This window comes from Pleurodeles waltl, chromosome 10 (assembly GCF_031143425.1).
Source record: "Pleurodeles waltl isolate 20211129_DDA chromosome 10, aPleWal1.hap1.20221129, whole genome shotgun sequence".
Lineage (NCBI taxonomy): Eukaryota > Metazoa > Chordata > Amphibia > Caudata > Salamandridae > Pleurodeles > Pleurodeles waltl.
This window is the reverse complement of record NC_090449.1, coordinates 30834479-30859188: the sequence shown is the minus strand read 5'-3', so window position 1 is coordinate 30859188 and position 24710 is coordinate 30834479. Positions and strand designations below refer to the sequence as shown.

At 44.3% G+C, this 24710-nt stretch overlaps 1 protein-coding gene across 1 annotated transcript in view; it reads left to right on the top strand.

The window, feature by feature from the left end:
• Window positions 1–24710, top strand: part of SYCE1 (synaptonemal complex central element protein 1) — a 439580-nt gene that overhangs the window by 322037 nt on the left and 92833 nt on the right. Inside the window, exon 9 of the mRNA XM_069209539.1 lies at window positions 23899–23965. Within this exon, the coding sequence (XP_069065640.1) occupies window positions 23899–23965 (67 nt within the window). The remainder of the gene's footprint in view (window positions 1–23898; window positions 23966–24710) is intronic.

The window sequence follows — 24710 nt, the reverse complement described above, 5'->3', positions numbered from 1 at the left end:
TCTGGCCCACATTACCAGAAGGGGAAGGGGTTTTATTCCTGGTTCTTTCTCATCCGAAAAAAGTCTTGCCTTTGGCTGCCGATTCTGGACTTACGGCAGCTTAACAAATACCTCCAAAAGCAGACATTTTGAATGGTTACCCTCCAAGACGTCCTCCAGCTTCTAAACAAAGTGGACTACGTAGCATCTCTGGACCTTCACGACGCGTACTTTCACAACACCATCCATCCGCTCCATCGAAAGTACCTGAGGTTTGCAGTCAACGACAAACACTTCCAGTTCAAGGTCCTTCCCTTTGGCCTACGTTCAGCACCACGAATCTTTACCAAATGTCTAGCGCCAGTGGCAGCCTACTTGAGAAGGAACAGACATCAAGTCTTCCCCTACCTCGACGACTGGTTGGTAAAAGCTCCAGATATCCAGACAGCAAAAAGGTCAGTCAGGGAACTCTGCACCTTTTCGAGGAATTAGGCCTTACACTGAACAGGGAAAAATCGTCCCTGCAGCCTTCCACTCATCTAGCCTTCCTGGGGGCTATCTTAGACACTGAGCGAACCAAAGCCTATCTAGCGCCGAACAGACAAAAAAAAGCTAAAACAGCTGGCAAGGAACGTTCAACGAAAAAGGTCTCATTCAGTCCGGCAGTACAAATCCTTACTGGGCATGATGTCATCATGTATCAACCTCATTCCATTCTGCCGCCTCCGAATGCATCCGATTCAAGAAGAACTGGACAAAAAGTGGATACAAGCGGCAGGTTCCTTTGACGATACCATCAGCGTCACACCGCGTATGGTTCATTCTCTGGATTGGTGGACAGTTCCTGAGAAAATTTCCAAAGGTCTCAGTTTCTTGGCACGAGTTCCTCCAATGACTGTCAACACAGATGCATCGCTCACAGGATGGGGCGCATGCTTGCTGGACTTTCAGGTTAGCAGCAAGTGGCCACCCTCTCATCGTTGGTTCCACATAAATCTTCTCGAGCTGAGAGCGGTCCATTACCCACTGCAAGCCTTCCTTCCAAGGATACGTGGGTCAGTTGTGCTTGTCAGGACAGACAATACCACCACGATGCACTACCTGAACAAGCAGGGAGGAACACAGTCTTGTATACTCTCCTCAGAGTCTCGGACCATCTGGAATTGGTGTATTCACCACTCCATCCACATCACTGTGGAGCATGTCCCAAGCCTTCAAAATACCATTGCCTATTCCCTAAGCAGGCTGACCACATCCTCCCACGAGTGGGAGCTACACTAGAAGACGCTAGATCGGATCTTCGACCAGTGGGGGAAACTGAGTTGGGACCTATTTGCATCCTCCCAGAACGTCAAATGCAGACATTATGCAAGTTGGCATCACCAACGGGGGTCATGGTGGGATGCATTTTCGATCGCATGGTCAGGGATCTATGCGTACACCTTTCCTCAGATTCCCCTCCTCGCAAGGGTGATCAGGAAAATTAAATCAGAACCTTGTCAACTGATCCTCATAGCTCCAGCGTGGCCGCGTCAGCCATGGTACATGGAGTTGCTCCTACTGTCAGCCTCTCCACCCATCAGGCTCAGACCAATCCCAGACCTACTTACCATCAGTCAGGGGCAGGTGAGACATCCGGACCCCAAATCGCTCAATTTGCATGCATGGTTCCTGAGTACAATGAGTTTGGGCATTTAGACCTCCTGCCTTAGTGCAGAGACGTGCTAGCTAATGCACGTACAGCTAGTACCAGCAAGTCTTACCGACTAAAATGGAAGAGGTTTTGTATTTGGTGTGAAGCAGAAAACATACATCCTCTATCCTCTGCACCAGAGGCAGTGATGTCGTATTTATTACATCTGGCACGTTCAGGACTAGCCCACTCCTCAATTAGAGTCCAACGAGCTGCCATATCCAGATATAGAAGAGTACCTGGCAAACCATCTTTATGCTCTCTCAAATTGGAAAAGCAGTTTCTCAAAGGTCTCTTCAGATCATTTCCTCCAGTGAAACCTCCGCCGCCGGCACGGTAACTTAACATTGTTCTTGGCCAACTTATGAAGGAGCCCTTTGAGCCAATTCACAGAGCAGACATTAAGTACCTCACTTGGAAGGTGGCTCGTCTTCTTGCCCTTACTTTGGCGCGCAGAGTTAGTGAAATTCAAGCTTTCACTATACAAGAGCCTTTTTTGCAGTTCAGACAGGACAGAGTAATCTTGGGCACCAATCCTAAATTTGTGCCCAAGGTTCCTTCTGAGTTCCATATCAATGAGTCGATGGTGCTCAAGACTTTCTTTCCAAACCCGCAAACTACTGCGGAAAGAACTCTGCATTCGCTCGACTTGAAACAATGCATAAAATTCTATCTGGATAGGACAAAGGCGTTCAGACAGTCTACTCAGTTGTTTGTAGCGTTCAGTGCTAATAGGAAAGGTCACTCAGTGACTAAACGGACTATATCCCGGTGGATTAAGGACGCAATCATATTTTGTCATCAAAAGGCAGGATGACCTTTGAACACAACTGTACGAGCGCATTCTACGAGAGTGACCTTATCATCCTGTGCTCTGTTTGCTGGTGTTTCCATTAAAGACATATGCCGTGCTGCGACATGGAGAACAGCTCACACCTTCACGCAGCATTACTTCCTGGACATGGAGTCCCTTCGGGATGCAGCCGTTGGTCAAGCGGTCCTTTGTAACTTGTTCCAATGACGGTGAGCTAAAATATTTATTTCCCTCTATCCGCTTATTTTCTACTATAACACATTTTCTTTGATCATGTTGTAGATCAGAGTAAGAGCTGTATGTACATATTATCATACCGGTTTGCATTTCAGAAAGCTATGTTATTGTTGGTAGAGCGAAAAATGTGTTATTCACTGCTTACTATTCTGATTCAAACATGTGAATCTATGAAATTTCCAATACTGGAGTAAGAAACAAGTTACTTACCTGTAACTGTAGTTCTCCGGTATTGGAAACTTTCTTCCTTGGGGCGTGCCCTCTTCCTCATATCTTGTGTCAAACTGGGCTCTTGCAGAGGAGCACTACTAACCAAAGAAATCTTGTTTCACCTTAAGTCTCTGCAGCCTCTAATTCTTGGCCAACTGTGGGAAATTACCATCTTGTCTGGCATGTTACTGCAATATTTCACTGTATATATGTTGGTTTAGTCTATGTGTCACTGGGACCCTGCCAGGCAGGGCCCCAGTGCTCATAAGTATGTGCCCTGTATGTGTTCCCTGTGTGATGCCTAACTGTCTCACTGAGGCTCTGCTAACCAGAACCTCAGTGGTTATGCTCACTCTGCTTTCCAAATTTGTTACTAACAGGCTAGTGACTAAATTTACCAATTCACATTGGCATACTGGTACACCCATATAATTCCCTTGTATATGGTACTGAAGTACCCAGGGTATTGGGGTTCCAGGAGATCCCTATTTGCCACCCATAGGGAGCTCTGACAATTTTTACAAAGGCCTGCCACTGCAGCCTGCGTGAAATAACGTCCACGTTATTTCACAGCCATTTACCACTGCACATAAGTAACTTATAAGTCACCTATATGTCTAACCTTCACCTGGTGAAGGTTGGGTGCAAAGTTACTTAGTGTGTGGGCACCCTGGCACTAGCCAAGGTGCCCCCCACATCGTTCAGGGCAAATTCCCCGGACTTTGTAAGTGCGGGGACACCATTACACGTATGCACTATACATAGGTCCCTACCTATGTATAGCGTCACAATGGTAACTCCGAACATGGCCATTTAACATGTCTAAGATCATGGAATTGTCACCCCAACACCATTCTGGTATTGGGGGGACAATTCCACGATCCCCCGGACCTCTAGCACAGAACCCGGGTACTGCCAGACTGCCTTTCCGGGGTCTCCACTGCAGCTGCTGCCAACCCCTCAGACAGATTTCTGCCCTCCTGGGGTCCAGGCCGCCCTGGCCCAGGAAGGCAGAACAAAGGATTTCCTCTGAGAGAGGGTGTTACACCCTCTCCTTTTGGAAATAGGTGTGAAGGGCTGGGGAGGAGTAGCCTCCCCCAGCCTCTGGAAATGCTTTGATGGGCACAGATGGTGCCCATCTCTGCATAAGCCAGTCTACACCGGTTCAGGGATCCCCCAGCCCTGCTCTGGCGCGAAACTGGACAAAGGAAAGGGGAGTGACCACTCCCCTGACCAGTACCTCCCAGGGGAGGTGCCCAGAGCTCCTTCAGTGTGTCCCAGACCTCTGCCATCTTGGAAACAAGGTGTTGGGGGCACACTGGACTGCTCTGAGTGGCCAGTGCCAGCAGGTGACGTCAGAGGCTCCTTCTGATAGGTTCTTACCTCTCTTGGTAGCCAATCCTCCTTCCTTGGTAGCCAAACCTCCTTTTCTGGCTATTTAGGGTCTCTGCTTCAGGGAATTCTTTAGATAACGAATGCAAGAGCTCACCAGAGTTCCTCAGCATCTCCCTCTTCACCTTCTACCAAGGATCGACCGCTGACTGCTCCCGGACACCTGCAAAACCGCAACAAAGTAGCAAGACGACTACCAGCAACATTGTAGCGCCTAATCCTGCTGGCTTTCTCGACTGTTTACAGGTGGTGCATTCTCTAGGAGTATCCTGCCTTTACCCTGCACCAGAAGCTCAGTAGAAATCTCCAGTGGGTCGACGGAATCTTCCCCCTGCTAACGCAGGCACCAAAAGACTGCATCACTGGTCCTCTGGGTCCCCTCTCATCCTGATGAGCGTAGTCCCTGGAACACAGCAATTCTGTCCTAGTGACTCCCACAGTCCATTGACTCTTCAGTTCAAGTTTGGTGGAGGTATGTCCTTGCCGCCCACGCTAGACTGCAAAGCTGTGTACCGCGTGATTTACAGCTGCTCCGGCTCCTGTGCACTCTTCCAGGATTTCCTTCGTGCACAGCCTAGCCTGGGTCCCCAGCACTCCGTCCTGCAGTGCACAACCTTCTGAGTTGTCCTCTGACGTTGTGGGACCCTCTTTTTGTAACTTTGTGTGGACTCCGGTTCACTCTTCTTCTAAGTACCTGTTGGGGTACTTCTGCGGGTGCTGCCCGCTTCTGTGAGGGCTCTCTGAGTTGCTGAGCGCCCCCTCTGTCTCCTCCTCCAAAAGGGGACATCTTGGTCCTTCCTGGTCCTCCGCAGTACCCAAAAACCTCTACCGCGACCCTTGCAGCTAGAAAGGCTTGTTTGCGGTATTTCCGCGTGGGAACACCTCTGCAACCTTCATCGCGACGTGGGACACCTGTCTTCCAAAGGAGAAGTCCCTAGTCCTCTTCTTTCTTGCAGAACTCCAAGCTTCTTCCATCCGGAGGCAGCTTCCTTCCACCTTCATCCGGGGTTTCCTGGGCTCCTGCCCCCCCTGGGCACTGTCGCGACTATTGGACTTGGTCTCCTTGTCTTACAGGTCCTCAGGTCTGGAAATCCGGTGTCAGTGCAGTGCTGGTGTTTGTTCTTCCTGCAGAATCCCCCTATCACGACTATTGTGCTCTATTGAGGTAGTAGGTGAACTTTACTCCTACGTTTCAGGGTGGGGTATTTTGGTAACCCTCACTGTTTTCTTACAGGCCTAGCGACCCTGTACAAGCTCCCATAGGTCTGGGGTCCATTCGTGATTCGCATTCCACTTTTGGAGTATATGGTTTGTGTTGCCCCTAGACCTAGGTTCTCCTATTGCAACCTATTGTAATTCTACACTGTTTGCATTACTTTTCTTGCTCTTACTTACCTGATTTTGGTTTGTGTACATATAACTTGTGTATATATATTACCTTCTTACTGAGGGAACTCACTGAGATACTTTTGGCATATTGTCATAAAAATAAAGTACCTTTATTTTTAGTAACTGTGTATTGTGTTTTCTTATGATATTGTGCATATGATATAAGTGGTATAGTAGGAGCTTTACATGTCTCCTAGTTCAGCCTAAGCTGCTTTGCCATAGCTACCTTCTATCAGTCTTAGCTGCTAGAAACACCTCTTCTACACTAATAAGGGATAACTGGACCTGGCACAAGGTGTAAGTACCTCTGGTACCCACTACAAACCAGGCCAGCCTCCTACATTGGTTGTGCAGCGGTGGGATAAGTACTTGTAACTACTTACCACTTTGTCATTGTGTACTTTTCATAAGAGAATCATATACCAAACAGTTCAGTGTATGTACACTTAACCAAAAAAGTTTGCTTTTCTTCTCTAAAACATTTGACAAAGTTCTGAAAAGTTTCTTAAAACTTCTAAAAGTTAGAAAACGTTTTTTTTCTCTGTGCTTTAAAAAGTTCTGAAACATTTTCTTTCTTCTCACTATCTCTAAATCTTTTGCTATCATGTCTTTGGTAGATTCAGCTCTCAAAACTGCCAATGCAACTTATGTCAATTTGAATTACAAGAGCTTAAGGAGTCTCTGCTTAGATAGAGGTTTAGTTATAGGAAAGAACCCTACAAAAGAGTTTCTGTTCAACATGCTTATTGTAAATGATGAGTCCCAAGCTGGCCCATCAAATGAGAGGTTAACAGAAGCTTCCCAGTCTGACTCAGAGGAACCCCTTGAGGAAGGTGAGGAGGGTTCTGACAAGGGTCTGCCACCTAGAAGGACACCTAGTAATGTTGGTAGTAATGGAGGATCCCATCACAGTAGGGCATCCTTTATTCCTAGAGGCCAAGTTACCAGGGTCCAGACAGATAGGGACAGATCCCCCTCTGAAGTTTCCAATTTGTCATCTGTGTCAAAGCATTGCCAACCCACCCACCCTGAGGATAACTTGTTAGAAATGGAACTCAAAAAGTTGAGGGTTGAAGAGACCAGACTGAAGCTTAAACAGCAACAGCTGGCCTTAGATAGGGAATCCCTAGACATTGAGAAGGAAAGAAAGAGGTTGGGGTTAGGACCTCATGGTGGTAGCAGCAGTATTCCTGAGAGTAATCCTGTTAGAGAGCATGATTCCAGGAATCTGCACAAGATAGCCCCCCCTTACAAGGAGGGGGATGACATCAAGATGTGGTTTGCTGCACTTGAGAGGACCTGTGTGGTACAGGGGGTCCCTCAAAGGCAGTGGGCTGCTATTTTGTGGCTATCTTTCACTGGAAAGGGTAGGGATAGGCTCCTTACTGTTAGAGAAAGTGAAGCTAATAATTTCACAGTATTGAAGGATGCACTCTTGGATGGATTTGGCTTAACCACTGAACAATACAGGATTAAGTTCAGAGACACCAGAAAAGAGTCCTCTCAAGACTGGACAGATTTTGTAGACAGTTCAGTGAAGGCCTTGGAATGGTGGTTACATGGCAGTAAGGTATCTGACTATGAAAGCCTGTATAATCTTATTCTGAGAGAGCATATTCTGAATAACTGTGTGTCTGACTTGTTGCACCAATACCTAATGGACTCAGATCTGACCTCTCCCAAGAATTGGGAAAGAAGGCAGACAAGTGGGTCAGAACAAGGGTGAACAGAAAAGTTCATACAGGGGGGGACAAGGATGGCAAGAAGAAGGATGGTAAGTCTTCTGACAAGGGTGGGGACAAAGGTAAAAATACTGAGTCTTCATCAGGCCCACAAAAATCCTCTGGTGGGGGTGGTGGGTCAAAATCCTCTTCCAATAATCAACCTAAAAAGCCTTGGTGTTATTTGTGTAAAGTCAAAGGCCATTAGGCAACTGATTCCAGTTGTCAAAAGAAAAACATCAAACCTCCCACTACCACAACCCCTGCTGCAAATTCTAGTGCCCCTAGTAATAGCAGTGGTGGTGGGAAACCTACAAATAGCCAATCCAAGGGTGTAGCTGGGCTCACCATTGGCAATGTAGTTGGGGTTGGTCTTGTTAGGGAGACCACAGAGGCTGTTTTAGTCTCAGAAGGTGCCATTGATTTGGCCATCTTGGTTGCTTGTCCCCTTAATATGGATAAGTACAAGCAACTTCCCCTAATAAATGGTGTTGAGGTTCAGGCCTACAGGGACACAGGTGCCAGTGTTACCATGGTGATAGAGAAACTGGTCCACCCTGAACAACACCTACTTGGTCAGCAGTACCAAGTGACAGACGCTCATAACAACACTTAGCCACCCCATGGCTGTTGGGAATCTCAACTGGGGGGGGGTTACTGGTCCAAAGAAAGTTGTGGTTGCCTCAGATTTACCTGTAGACTGTCTATTAGGGAACGATTTAGAGACATCAGCTTGGGCAGAAGTGGGGTTGGAGGCTCATGCAGCAATGCTGGGCATTCCTGGGCATATTTTTGCTTTAACCAGGGCTCAGGCCAAAAAGCAAAAAGGACAGGGTAACTTGGATCCTATAACAATGGACCAAGTGCTCCCTAAAGCTAGGGGTAGCAAGGGTAAATCCCTACCCACTATCCCTCCCTCTACAGATGATCCTCCTTCTGAGGAAGAAGAATTTCCTCCCTGTGCAGAACCTTCACCAGATAAGCTGGCAGCAGACACTGCTGAGCTTTTGGGTGGAGGGGGTGCCTGCCAGGGAAGAGCTGAGTGTGGCACAGCAAACCTGTCCCACATTAGAGGGTCTCAGACAGCAAGCTGTCAAGCAGCAAAATGGGGATGTCAGTAACAGCCATAGAGTTTACTGGGAGGACAACCTCTTGTACACAGAGGCAAGGGACCCAAAACCTGGAGCAGCCAGGAGGTTGGTCATTCCCCTGCAGTACAGAGAGTTCCTCCTAACTCTTGCACATAACATTCCTTTGGCTGGGCATTTGGGCGGGATAAAAAAATGGGAGAGACTTGTCCCCCTGTTTCACTGGCCTAGGATGTCAGAGGACACTAAAGAGTTTTGCAAGTCTTGTGTGACCTGCCAAGCCAGTGGCAAGACTGGTGGCACTCTAGTGGACCCTTTAATCTCACTTCCAGTGGTTGGGGTGCCCTTTGAAAGGGTAGGGGTTGACATAGTTGGCCCCCTTGACCCTTCTACTGCTTCAGGCAATAGGTTTATCTTGGTGGTTGTGGACCATGCCACAAGATATCCTGAAGCAATTCCTCTAAGGACCACTACAGCTCCTGAAGTGGCAAAAGCCCTCCTGGGAATCTTTTCCAGGGTGGGCCTTCCTAAAGAGGTAGTATCAGACAGGGGTAGCAACTTCATGTCTGCATACTTGAAAGCAATGTGGAAGGAGTGCGGTGTTACCTACAAGTTCACCACTCCTTACCATCCACAGACTAATGGACCGGTAGAGAGGTTTAATAAAACTATCAAAGGTATGATAATGGGACTCCCTGAAAACTCAGGAGGAAATGGGATGTCCTGTTACCTTGCCTCCTTTTTGCTTACAGGGTGGTACCCCAGAAAGGAGTGGGCTTCAGCCCCTTTGAACTCCTCTTTGGACACCCTGTAAGAGGTCCACTCACTCTTGTGAAGGAGGGTTGGGAACAACCTTTAAAAGCTCCCAAACAGGACATAGTGGACTATGTACTTGGCCTAAGATCTAGAATGGCTGAGTACATGAAAAAGGCCAGTAAAAACCTTCAGGCCAGCCAGGAGCTGCAAAAGCAATGGCATGACCAGAAGGCTGTTCTGATCTAGTACCAACCAGGACAGAAGGTGTGGGTATTGGAGCCTGTGGCTCCAAGAGCACTCCAGGACAAATGGAGTGGACCCCATCTAATTGTTGAGAAAAAGGGTGAGGTTACCTATTTGGTAGACCTGGGCACTGCCAGGAGTCCCCTTAGGGTGATTCATGTCAACCGCCTAAAACCCTACTATGACAGGGCTGATCTCACCCTGCTCATGGCAACAGATGAGGGACAGGAAGAAGAGAGTGACCCTCTCCTTGATCTCTTTTCCACCACTGAAACAGATGCTTTAGTGGAGGGAGTAGTTTTGGCAGATTGTCTGACTGCAGAACAGAAAGACAACTGCATCAATCTCCTTGGACAATTTTCTGACCTCTTTTCAATTGTACCAGGTACAGCATCCTGGTGTGAACACACAATTGATACTGAAGACAGCTTGCCTGTCAAGAGTATGTTTTATAGGCAGCCTGACCATGTCAGGGACTGCATAAAACAAGAGGTACAGAAGATGTTGGATCTGGGAGTGATTGAGCCTTCTGAAAGCCCATGGGCTAGCCTAGTGGTGCTTGTACCAAAATCTCACACCAAAGATGGAAAGAGGGAGATGAGGTTTTATGTAGACTACAGAGGTCTCAGTCAGGTAACAAAAACTGATGCTCACCCTATACCCAGGGCAGATGAGCTCATTGATACACTGGCATCTGCCAAGTATCTTAGCACCTTTGATTTGACTGCAGGGTATTGGCAGATCAAATTGGTAGAAGATGCTAAACCCAAAACTGCATTTTCAACTGTAGGAGGGCACTACCAATTTACAGTGATGCCCTTTGGTTTGAAAAATGCACCTGCCACTTTTCAGAGGTTGGTGAACACAGTCCTGCAAGGTTTGGAGGCTTTTAGTGCAGCATATCTAGATGATATTGCTGCCTTTAGCTCCACCTGGGATGAGCACCTGGTCCACCTTTGGAAAGTTTCGGAGGCCCTGCAAAAGGCAGGCCTCACTATCAAGGCCTCAAAGTGCCAGATAGGGCAGGGTAAGGTGGTTTATCTGGGACACCTGGTAGGCGGAGAACAGATTGCACCACTGCAGGGGAAAATCCAGACAATCATGGATTAGGTTCCCCCTACAACTCAGACCCAGGTGAGAGCCTTTTTAGGCCTCACAGGGTATTACACAAGATTCATTAAAAACTATGGCTCCATAGCAGCCCCTGTTAATGATCTCACAAGAAAGAAAATGCCTAAAAAGGTATTATGGACAGCTAGCTGTCAGAAAGCTTTTGAGGAGCTCAAACAGGCCATGTGCTCTGCACCTGTCCTAAAAAGCCCATGTTACTTCAAGAAATTAATTGTTCAAACTGACGCATCTGAATTAGGGGTAGGGGCAGTCTTATCACAACTGAATTCTGAGGGCCAGGATCAACCAGTTGCTTTTATCAGCAGAAGGTTGATCCATAGAGAAAAGCGTTGGTCTGCCATAGTGAGGGAGGCCTTCACTGTGGTCTGGGCACTGAAAAAGTTGAGGCCATACCTGTTTGGCACTCACTTTATTGTTCAGACAGACCACAAACCTCTACATTGGCTAAAAGAAATGAAAGGTGAAAACCCTAAATTGTTGAGGTGGTCCATATCTCTACAGGGAATGTACTATACAGTGGAACATAGACCTGGGAGTACCGACTCCAATGCAGATGGACTCTCCAGATATTACCACTTAGACAATGAAGACTCATCAGGTCATGGCTAGTCTTATTGTCCTTTGTTTTCGGTGGGGGGGGGGAGGTTGTGTAGGAAAGTACCATCTTGCCTGGCACGTTACCCCCATATTTCACTGTATATATGTTGTTTTAGTCTATGTGTCACTGGGTCCCAGTGCTCATAAGTATGTGCCCTGTATGTGTTCCCTGTGTGATGCCTAACTGTCTCACTGAGGCTCTGCTAACCAGAACCTCTGTGGTTATGCTCTCTCTGCTTTCCAAATTTGTCACTAACAGGCTAGTGACTAAATATACCAATTCACATTGGCATACTGGCACACCCATATAATTCCCTTGTATATGGTACTGAGGTACCCAGGGTATTGGGGTTCCAGGAGATCCCTATGGGCCTCAGCATTTCTTTTGCCACCCATAGGGAGTTCTATTACACAGGCCTGCCACTGCAGCCTGCGTGAAATAACGTCCACCTTATTTCACAGCCATTTACCACTGCACATAAGTAACTTATAAGTCACCTATATCTCTAACCTTCACCTGGTGAAGGTTGGGTGCAAACTTACTTATTGTGGGGGCACCCTGGCACTAGCCAAGGTGGCCCCACATCGTTCAGGGCAAATTCCCCAGACTTTGTGAGTGCGGGGACACCATTACACGTGTGCACTATACATAGGTCACTACCTATGTATAGCGTCACAATGGTAACTCTGAACATGGCCATGTAACATGTCTAAGATAATGGAATTGTCACCCCAATACCATTCTGGTATTGGGGGGAGAATTCCATGATTCCCCGGGTCTCTAGCACAGAACCCGGTTACTGCCAAACTGCCTTTCCGGGGTCTCCACTGCAGCTGCTGTTGCTGCTGCCAACCGCTCAGACAGGTTTCTGCCCTCCTGGGGTCCAGGCAGCCCTGGCCCAGGAAGGTAGAACAAAGGATTTTCTCTGAGAGAGGGTGTTAAACCCTCTCCCTTTGGAAATAGGTGTGCAGGGCTGGGGAGGAGTAGCCTCCCCCAGCCTCTGGAAATACTTTGATGGGCACAGATGGTGCCCATCTCTGCATAAGCCAGTCTACACCGGTTCAGGGATCCCCCAGCCCTGCTCTGGCACGAAACTGGACAAAGGAAAGGGGAATGACCACTCCCCTCACCAGTACCTCCCAGGGGAGGTGCCCAGAGCTCCTCCAGTGTGTCCCAGACTTCTGCCATCTTGGAAACAGATGTGTTGGGGGCACACTGGACTGCTCTGAGTGGCCAGTGCCAGCAGGTGACGTCAGAGGCTCCTTCTGATAGGTTCTTAGCTCTCTTGGTTGCCAATCCTCCTTCCTTGGTAGCCAAACCTCTGGCTATTTAGGATCTCTGCTTTAGGGAATTCTTTAGATAACAAATGCAAGAGCTCACCAGAGTTCCTCTGCATCTCCCTCTTCACCTTCTACCAAGGATCAACCGATGACTGCTCCAGGACGCCTGCAAAACCGCAACAAATTAGCAAGACGACTACCAGCAACATTGTAGCGCCTAATCCTACGGGCTTTCTCGTCTTTTCCCGGGTGGTGCATGCTCTGGGGGTAGCCTGCCTTCACCCTGCACCAGAAGCTCCGAAGAAATCTCCTGTGGGTCGACGGAATCTTCCCCCTGCTAACGCAGGCACCAAAAGACTGCATCACTGGTCCTCTGGGTCCCCTCTCATCCTGACGAGCGTAGTCCCTGGAACACAGCAGCTCTGTCCAAGTGACTCCCACAGTCCAGTGACTCTTCAGTCCAAGTTTGGTGGAGGTAAGTCATTGCCTCCCCACGCTAGAATGCAAAGCTGTGTACTGCATGATTTGCAGCTGCTCCGGCTCCTGTGCACTCTTCCAGGATTTCCTTCGTGCACAGCCTAGCCTGGGTCCCCAGCACTCCGTCCTGCAGTGCACAACCTTCTGAGTTGTCCTCTGACGTCGTGGGACCCCCCTTTTGTAACTTTGTGTGGACTCCGGTTCACTCTTCTTCTAAGTGCCTGTTGGGGTACTTCTGCAGGTGCTGCCTGCTTCTGTGAGGGTTCTCTGAGTTGCTGAGCACCCCCTCTGTCTCTTCCTCCAAATGGCGACATCCTGGTCCTTCTTGGTCCTCAGCAGCACCCAAAAACCTCTACCGCAACCCTTGCAGGAAGCAAGGCATATTTGCGGTATTTCTTCTTCATCGCAATGTGGGACATCTGTCTTCCAAAGGAGAAGTTCCTAGTCCTCTACTTTCTTGCAGAACTCCAAGCTTCTTCCATCCGGAGGCAGCTTCCTTCCACCTTCATCCGGGGTTTCCTGGGCTCCTGCCCCCCCTGGACACTGTCGCGACTATTGGACTTGGTCTCCTTGTCTTACAGGTTCTCAGGTCCGTAAATCCGGTGTCAGTGCAGTGCTGGTGTTTGTTCTTCCTGCAGAATCCCCCTATCACGACTATTGTGCTCTATTGAGGTAGTAGGTGTACTTTACTCCTACGTTTCAGGGTCTTGGGGTGGGGTATTTTGGTAACCCTCACTGTTTTCTTACAGGCCCAGCGACCCTGTACAAGCTCCCATAGGTCTGGGGTCCATTCGTGATTCGCATTCCACTTTTGGAGTATATGGTTTGTGTTGCCCCTAGACCTAGGTTCTCCTATTGCAACCTATTGTAATTCTAGACTGTTTGCATTACTTTTCTTGCTCTTACTTACCTGATTTTGGTTTGTGTACATATAACTTGTGTATATATATTACCTTCTTACTGAGGGTACTCACTGAGATACTTTTGGCATATTTTCAAAAAAATAAAGTATCTTTAATTTTTAGTAACTCTGTGTATTGTGTTTTCTTATGATATTGTGCATATGGTATAAGTGGTATAGTAGGAGCTTTACATGTCTCCTAGTTCAGCCTAAGCTGCTTTGCCATAACTACCTCCTATCAGTCTAAGCTGCTAGAAACACCTCTTCTACACTAATAAGGGATAACTGAACCTGGCACAAGGTGTAAGTACCTCTGGTACCCACTACAAACCAGGCCAGCCTCCTACACCAACATGCTTCTCCCCCGTGGTGGGAGAGACACACCTTCAGTTCCACTTAAATCATAGCCAGTGCATCTCCCACAAAGTGACACATTCACCTTATTAGTGTCAGTTTCTACAGCCATTCTCCAGAGACAGTGAGAATACGATTGTCTCCAAATTTTGACTTGTAGCTTCTGTTGTTCAGTGAATCTGTTTGCCTTCCGCAGCCAACTCGGATGGTCTTCAGCAGGCGTCCCAGTGGTGCCAGACATTTGTAAGAATCCCCTGGTGCAAGGTCCTAGATAGCAGACTTCCCACAGTCAAAATACTGCAGAGTCAGGAAAGCACTTGCGCTTTCTCACAATGTGTGTGCATCACGCTGGCCCTCTATCCTCACTGTGGTCTCTGCCAGCACCATTTTGTTTCTCGTTGGCAGCTGCTAGACCCTTGAATGTCCCTGTTTTCCACCATGGGAAGTACCTGTTGAGGCGGAGTGGGGGGGGCATCTAGTTTGCTGAATTTATCTTCTTTGCGACCCACAGTATCCAGATCCTAAAATCACCCTCTTGTGGATCAGACAATGACTGTCTTGGTCATAAACAATCCCAAAAAGGGAGCTCAGCCTGAGCGACAGAGTAATAATTCCGTCTGCTCCCCATTTCTTCTTTTTACATACAAAATTGAAAAGGACTTTTGGGCTGTAATGCAATTTTATTCGTTTTGGACTCTGGAAAACAATATTTTATTATACATCTCGATTTCAAAAGATAAAACATTAAATAAAGCTGTTTCTTTCATTATAAAAATAAACTGTGTGCTGGTATTTCGCATGTCAGCAGAATTGCTCATTTATTCAAAACTCAAAACCCTGGTGGTTTAAGAAACTCAACCAGATGCCTTTTCCTTCAACACAGACTCCTGTGATGTACAATATATATGTCATATCCCTTTAGAGAGTGTCAATCAATCCATATCACATCCAAGACGTAATGAAGGATATCACACTCCAAAGTTCCAGTAGGAAAACAACTTATCGTTTATTCATAAATCTACTTTGGTGATAGCGATGTTGTACAATCTGAGGAATTCTTTTAACATGACACCCAGCAAACACGTTTCACTGCAACCCTCTTTGTCAAGGCTGAAAAAGATTCATAAACAATACTTAAAACAAGTCTACACAACTAATGACTAATCCATCTACTTTTCAAGTATACAGTATTAAAAATGGTATATTCTGGCTTCTCAAGGAAAGCTTGATATCAACTGGTTAAATCTTCCTGAGACTCAAACTATAGTTACAGTTTCCCTGTGACACGTCAAATTGTCAACAAATTAAGTTGTGTGCATATTTTCATAATCAATTACGATTATCACTTATCTCCAAACCTGCTCTAAATAAAGTTCAAGCCGATTCTGAAGCCATTTTATTTGATCATTACCAAATCTTAAATACTGGGTAAGAAGGGGGAACCCTTTTGCAAAAAATTTATGCACTAACATATTTCAGTTGATTCCAAGACACTTTTTAACAACGTATGCTTCTTGATCAATAACTTATTATGTTTAACAACATACCAAAAATATAACAGTTATTTTAAAATGTATTCTCACCTCATTGTCAATTTATTGTAAATTATTATCTTTGTATTGATGTACATCTTTGTTTTTAATCTAATAGGTTGATTACATAGAACATATACCAATAATTTGTTTCAGGCAATCTTTTCATGATATGTTCAAACTGTATACATACATATATTCCTCACTATTCTTTGTCATCTAGCCAGTGCACAATTGCCCGGCTAAATTTTTTCTCTTAAGGACAGTTTTGTTGATGGCAAGAACTTCAGGTTCGTTTAGTTTGCTCATATTTCAGTGCTCTGCCTGAATAGGTTTCTTCTTCACATTTATTCATCATTTTTGCCCAAGCTGGTTTCTGTATTCCATGTGGTTCAGTCTATTACACCTCCATCTTCCTTCCTTTCTACATATCCAACCAACAAGGTGGGGCAACTGCACAAATTTGACATCAGATGTCTTACGACATCAACTGCACTCATCAGGATTGAGTATACCTCAACTCTTTTTGCTAGAGCTGAGGTCAATTTAGTGACTGCGCTCCATTTGGTGCTGGATTATCCTCTCTCTCCTAGGTCTGCTTTTTGTAGAAGAGCCCACTCCATTGGAGGAGTAACTGTCTCCAGTGCTGACCCTAGAGATGACCTGTTTGCTGACATCTGCTAGACAACTGTATGGTCATCTTTGTATAGGTTTATCAAGCATGCCTGCCTCACGTCTCAGGCTCACAGTGGAGGGTACTTTGCCTGAACAATGTTACAAGATTTTCTTGGTTTACTGGCACTACTCTGTCCCACCTTCTAGAAAGGAATTGCTTAGGTAGTCATTCTTAGGGTGAGGAATCTGCTTGTATATGTAACCATCAAAAAAGTTTCTAACTTTGGGTTAAGATATGTCTGGTGAATGTCTTCTGACAGTAGATTCTTCACTGCCCTACTTCCTCTACTGACGACTTAATGTATTGATTAAAAACCCAAGGAATGCAAAATATTTTATGTCAGGATTGTAGCTCTTTAAGTTAATCTTTGCATGTCTCAATTTGGCATGGAAAATGTTCTTTAACTGACATCAGCATGTCAGTTGCTGCCTTATAATCTCTGGTGTGAGCTTGTCCGGAGGCTGGGACAATATGTTGCTGGCAGTATTCGCTGGGGAGCTATTGGTGAGGTAAAGGTTTGCCAGACCAATCCAAAGGCTGGAAGGGATATTTCTAAAGGTAAGGCATATCTACTAGATATATTGTTTCCAAAGGTAAGTTTTTCTCCTTGGGCATTGACAGAGCAAATCAAAGCCTTTTCAACATACATGCTAGCAATATTTTCAGCACTAAATCCTTTGTTCTGTGGTTCACCCTCAGGAACTGCCACTGTTTCTCTGGCACCATGGGCTGATTTTGAGGAGGCTCAGGCAGTTCCTGCTCCGGTTTCATCCAGACCAATAATCAGGACAACTCTTGCACTGATGGCTTCAGCTAAGAAAACAGTCTGTTTCTGGCATATTTATCATCGATTATGCTTAGGATGATGTCATTGCCGACATAGGTTAAGGATTTTGAGATGTCTGATTTTACTGTTTGTAGCATTCCAGGGCTTGTGCAAAACTCACTAGACTCCTGCAAGATGCAATGGATGAAGCTAAACAAACTTTGCAGTCAGGCTTAGACATGGTCACTGGTCAACCATCTTTGCCGCAGCCATGCAAAACTAAATCATTCGGTTAGTCAGAGGATCTCCTGGCCAAATGCTTACCATTTAATTTGATGGCCAAAAGTGTTCAAAGATAAAGCCAAACTATTGTCTTGAGCGATTCAGACAGAATAGACCCACTGCCAAGGCTCTAAATTAGCCTTCATTTTGAAATAATTTCACAATAGTAACGGAAAGTTCAGGCTACAGACATCGATTCAGTAGACCAAGGCAGAAACCCTAGCCTCATGCTCAAGAATACTTTACATCCACAGGGAAAGAGGAGTAGAAAGATTATGCCAGCAACAATTTTCATCCACATCTTCCTGTCCAATATCACAAAAAAAGCTCACTACAAGCTTGATTCACCAGAATTATGATTCTCAAGTCTAAGGAAAAATCATATCATTTTAACACATAGGATAAAGATCCCTTTGGGTCTTCTATGTAGTACGATCTGGGTACTCTAGTCTCTTATTGAGAAAACCTCCTATTGCCCTGTTTTAGCCCTCCCCTAGATCTGTCACAAACATTTTGATAAAGAGATCCAAAGTCCACTTCTTAATGGCACAATTGAGAGACACGTCTTGTCACAAATGAGCATGGAATGCCATTCCAGGTACTATCTGAACTACAGGAAAGATTTGTGGCTATTATTGCTAGTCAGTTGATGTGTGCTTCCACCTCTCTTTCGGGAATTGTGACATTAAGTTTTTAAGTTTTGTAGTAAGAGCAAGCATTTCCAGTGTACTGTCCTTGCTTTTGGATTCGTTTCAGTTCCCAGAGTGTTCGTGAGGAGGATGGCAGCAATGGTGACCCATCTGCATTATCAGGGACTGCACATTGTCTGTTACCTAGATGACAGGATTATAGCACATGGCTCATCAAATTCACAGATGCAGCACTAGCAGTTTTCAGTGGCTTGAATCGAGTCAATCCAAGTAAATCGTATCTAAAACCATTGCAGAGACTTCAGTTCACAGGTGATATTCTGAACACAAATGTTCAAGAAGATTTTCCCCAGCCGATAGAGCGGATAACATTTACTACTTGGTATCTCTGTTTATGAAGAACCCTTTTAGACTAGTCCTGCCACTGTTGGGTTTGATGACATCTTGCATCTTTCTGGTTTCTCATGCCTGCATGTAAATTAGCTTGTAGTGGTAGAACTGCTTTCAGTGGATGTCATTTTAATGCCAGCTCCTGGATGTGATTTTTCTTCTATGAGATTTGATTTGTTAATTATAGTGATGGATCAGCCCTTTGAACATGTTGAAAGGAGAGCATTTCAGACTCCCTTGGCTGAAGTCACAGTAGTGACGATCGTCTTCCTCCGGGATCGTGGACACATGTAAGCCTACACATAGGTATAAATCTCCACTACGAAACGGTGAATAGCAAAAAAGTGGAGATTTACACCTAGGTGTAGGAGTATATCTACTGGTGATTAGGTCTACAGAAGTAAATGGAGCTTTGTGAATCAGGCTATCAGTGGGCATTTAACCATCATTTCACATTTCCTCCTATTCATTTTATTTTGAAAGTAGTGCAAGAGGTATGTCAGCACAGGGTCCATCATATTATGATTGCCCCAGATTGGGCCAGACGTCTTTTGGGAACAGACTTGCTAGAGCTCAGTTGCCACAACTCTGTTGTGCAATATGGTGGCATCTAAAACAGCAGACAACCTCCTCTCACAACTTAGTGGAGTTATTTTGAACTGCAATCTATACATCCTCAGTCTGTACATTTGGAATGTTAAAGGTTAGCTAGCTCTTGGCATTCTCCAATTCTTCAGTGCACTGTATTCCAGAAAGAAGGTATAATGAAAATTGCTTGATGTGCTGCTGACTAAAGTGTCGTCTTCCTACAATTTGCAAACTTGCTAGTATAGTCGAGCCTGAAGATGGGTAAAGTGAAGGGTCACTTGGCTGTGATTTTGGCCTCTATGTTTGCTCCCAGTTAAGGTTCCCTGTTTAAATTATCATTGCTTTAATAGCCTTCAGAACAGATTTCGTCATAACCTTTTTAAGGTCACTGTGAAATCTGACCGTGATTATGAATGTGCCCATTTGTCCTGCATTTGAACATTTTCCTTCATAGCCTCAAAAGACATTCTTTTTGTTCACTATCTCATTGGCAACGTGGGTAGAGTTGCAGCCACTTTCTGTTTTCTTCTCACTTATTGTGCTGTCTGAAAAGAGGATCAAACTGAGAGATCATATTTTTTCCAGGCTTAATTTTATAGATGAATCTGTCTAAAACAATAGCTTTGCCAGAGTTATTTCCTTTCTGTCACTCCTCAAAAGTTGTAGAGATGATATATGCTAGACTAGCTCTCAGTTATTATAAGCACAGAACTCAAGAACTGAGAGTAGATGATAGCCTATTTATAGGCTATGAAGGATCCAAGTTAAAGTGAGAAGTTAAGAACCATTGTTATTAGCTATTAGGAAAAAGTCCCAGGTGGAATTTGAAGCATGTTTGAAAGAGACAACTTTGCAGTTTGTACAGGGGTTACATTTATACAGTTTATCCTGGCGTTACTTGGACCTCTCTGCATTACTTCTTTAATACTAAGAGCAGAATACCAATTAGACAGGAAGTTGTAAAGCAACCATAACTTTTTGTTTATGTTCTGTACTCAATGTAAGGGACAGGTGTAGATCCAATCGCCCTATCCACACTACTACATATTTTCCATTTTGCTTTAAAAACCTTGAGCCCAAATCCAAGGCTCGTGCAGCAGCAACAGTTGAAGCATCCCTCTCTCACTGCTGCACTCCTCCTCTGTTGGTTAATGCAGTTGGAAGTAGAATTCAAGCTGAATCATCCCACCATTGTTTGTTTGATATTTCATCGGCATGTGTATTTAGCTTTTTGACATATTCTTCAGTAAACAAATTGTGTTGTCAACACAACCCTATAGGGCAATGACAACAGTGTTTCTTTGAGAGTCTAAGCAGCCCGACAAACGTAAGTGTCAAACTAACTTGAAGCATGCTTTGATGGCCATAGACCTTTTTAATCTTGGTTATGTGGTCTTGGTAGACAGCTTGGCTGTCTGTCGCAGACAGCTTTAGATACAAAACTTTAACATGTACTTGGAGTGGGCTTTGGGTCTACCTGTTGTTCATTATTAGATGGGTTGACATTCCCTTCCAATTTCTTGATTTATTGACTTTCCTTCATGTTCCGTGTGTTTGTCCCCACCCCAGGAGCACGTAGGTTCCACTATGCATTTTGGTTGGTAGAGTGTATCCTTCCAGTGCTGCTGTCAGGGAACTATTTTTCCTTTTGCATTGTTTATAGCATTCGACTTTTAAAACTCAATTAGTGTGGCAACTCCTCTTTTTAACTCCTAGTTACCCTACTTCCTTCTGCCCTCTTTTCCCTGAGCCTCAGAATTTTCTTACTACCCTGAGATGGAATTGTGATCGCTCTCTTCCGTCCACTTGTTTGTTCCCCCATCTCAACGCCTCTCCCCATTTCTTTTAGCCACTTATTTCAAAGACTACGAGGCCAGCATCGAGGGGACTGCTCTCAACTGGATCACATCCTACCTTCAAAACAGAACAAATGTCATTCATACTCCCCCTTTCTCATCCAAACCGTACTTCACAAAAGCAGGGGACCTTCAAGGCTCAATCATCTCACCCATGCTTTTCAACATCCGCATGAAGTCTTTACTAGCAATGATTAATGAATTTCAGCTCACATGCTACAACGATGCAGGTGACACGCAAACACCCCTTTAACTGGAATGCCCCACAGGTAGTTGCCTCAGATCTGTTGATCAGTGGATGACATGGAGGTATCTCAAACTGAATACTTCCAAAACGTAAATACTCACATGTGGTGATTGGAAAAATTATGATCCACTCTGTGCCTGACCTTACAATCTGGGACTACCTCCTAAAGTATCTAAGAAGTAAGAAACCTCGGAATTACCATGGACTCTAAGTTAACAATGAATGCCCAAGTGGACAAATTAGCAAGATCAAGCTTCATCACCATGAAAACTCTGCGACGCATCTTCACCAACCTGGGATTTCCACACCAGGTCCAGGCTACTATCTCTCTAGCACTGTCTAAACTGGATTACGGCCATGGCCTCTACCACAGATCATCTCTGTCTACTATGAATAGACTACAACTGATTCAGAACTCTGCTGCCAGACTACTCTTACATGTAAAGCCACAAGCCCACATCTCTCCTGCCTTGAGGGCCCTACATTGATTACAGGTTGCCAGAAGATTCACCTTCAGGCTGCTGTGTATCACCCACAAAGCAATACATGGAACAGGACCACTTTTCATCAGGAATAAAATCACCAAATAGATTCCCCTCAAGATTGACACCTTGTCTCAAAACCCCACCATGCAAGAAAAAGACAATAGGTTTGACATCTTTCTCTGTTCAAACAGCCAAACTGTGAAATTATTTACCCCCAAATACAAGATCCAGGGATAACTATCTTATCTTCAGAAGACTACTGAGGAGTTGCCTCTTTTCTGCATAACAACCATACTCAAACAACAGTGTACTGCATGTTCCTGTGTATGTCTAATTTTTCTATATGTATATATCTAGACGTATAAAAATTTGTATAATAATTTAATATCTTAAATATATACATACTTTGTGGGCCTGCTTAACATATGTATATATTACTTAGGGGTAAATATATATATATATATATATATATATATATATATATATATATATATATATATATATATATATATATATGTTTGTTGCATAACATGTTCATAGGTCATTGCATAAGTTGTTTGATTAGATGCTTATGAGTCTCTGTTTTTTATCTATCACAATAGGTACATTCTGTCTCAATTATTTATCTACAAGCATTTCACTATTGAAATATGAAGGAAAAGAAAAATAAATAATGTTATAAAAAGTAAACAAATAAATTACCTTAAAGTACCACAACTCTTGAATGTTTGTTTATACAATACAACTTTAAATCTCAATATATTATCTCTTATACATATAGTATTCCCTTTCTATTCAATCATGTATCTATATATTTATTACTTTAGTCCTACTATACAAGAGAGAAAAAAACGACTCTCTCTCACCCTAAATCTCTCCCAATCTATCCTTTAGCTCTACTCTCAGACTCATCCCAAACCTCATTCTACTACTATAATCCTCAAAATAACGCTTCCTAGACTCTTCCCTCCTGGCTCACCCAAACCTCAGTTTACTACTGTGATCTCCCAAACAACCCCATTAACTTTTCCCTCATGTATCTTTCTTTTGACTCATTTCACTACTATGATCTCCCTAAACCCTTTCTACAGATTCTTCCCTCCACCTTCTCTCCTTTACCCATCCCAAACGTCACCTTACTACTATGATCTGCCAATTAACAGGTTCTGGATTCTTCCCTCTTCTATCCCTCCATTATACTATTCAAACCAGCCAACAGACTCACATGTCTGCCGCTCAAATGAACTCATATGTCCCTATGCTAAAACTAATTCTATACTTATATGGTCCTATAGTAATCCACCGCTAATACTTTTGGGTTCCTAGGTAGCGTTCTACTGGCTGAAAAGCTCTTTGACGCCTCGTCAGGAGTAGTAAGCACTATATAAATACATTTACAAATATTCTTATTCACCACCCTATCCCTATCTAGCCTTCTCTTTGTCATCCCCATCTTTGCTCTCTGTCTTTATCATGAAGAGGGGCGGGGGTACTCCTTCCTACTTAGTGTGGTTCACAGGTGTGGGAGCTTCTGCTTGCACTAGTTTCCTTTTAGCGAATGAAAGGTTCCACGGAGTGCCAGCGCTGTCTGTACAGAGGCTGCATGCAAAAGATGCACTGCCCAGCAGCAATTCCCTGCAGACCTCAAAATCTTGCTAGTGCATTTCAAAATGACAACGAAATTGTCATGCTGCGTCTACCCGTAGCATGACGCAATATGGTGCCCATCTTGGAACAACATATATACAATAAACAATACAAGCAATAGAATTCCAATGTGGCTGCCCGTCTGTGATTTATTTGCCAATACTTGCACTGTACAAGTGTTGGCAAAACCAGTATCGGCCTTGGCAAAGTATGAAGCTTAAGCGTGATGTGGGTTACAGGTCCAAGTATACTGTTGTGTCAAAGTTTTATTTATAACATTGTGAATTGAACACCTGTAAACTATTTTAACGTGACTAAAATGTAAGCACAGTGCATTTTTTGCGCTGTCTGTATCTTGTATGTAAATAGCTTCCCTTACAGTACTGCAGCCAGTAACAATAACACCGGCCATCGGGTGTTTATACATGTAGAGTGTGTAGTGTATAGTATATGTAAATCACTGTACACTGATGCCTCATTATTGTACTTTAGATTCATACAGTCTGCTTCTTTCAGACAGAGAAAAGATTGGCTTCAGAGATAGACAACATTGAGACCAGAAAGCAACATTTGCTTGCTGAAGGTATAGTAGTGAGTAATGGGATTTAGAGCTGTGATGTCTGTTAGTCCACATAAAGTATCTGTTTATTTACATTTGCTCATCCCACCCACTTTGTCATTGTTTCACTCACCTGACTCTGTAACTGATCCCATGGTTGATGTACATAACTGCATTGTTTTGCAAATAGCATAAACACGCACTTCTGAATTAATTAGACAGAGCAATGAGTGTACACATACATTATTCATATATATATGAGCCAGTACAGCTATAGCCCATGTAATTTGTAACTTTACATACCCTTTTTATTAAATGGTGATATTCTGCATCATATTAATTTGTGTCCCTATGTAAAAATCATAAACTTGTATCTCTACAAATATTTCCAAACTATGGTTCAATAAACTGAGTTGAAAACATGTCAGTGGAAATATGCTTGCTCTGAGTTTTGCTCACATAATGTTATTTTACATTGTATATGTACAGCCCACTCACGCTTCTATTTGTGTTTTTAAAATTCAGGCTAGAGCTCATTCCCTTTGTCAGTGTTCTGTACTTGCCATTTTGGGCACGGTTGTTCTACGTGACACCTAGGCATGTGGGTTATTCTTTGCATGAGTAATGGGTGCCATCTTTGTGGAGGCAAAAGCTATTTATACAGGCAAGTGATATGTACTAACAGTTATGACAAACACTATGCAGATAGATTCAATGTGCCAAAATCGGACAGGTTGTATAGGATAGATTATACCACTGTGTTGGAAAT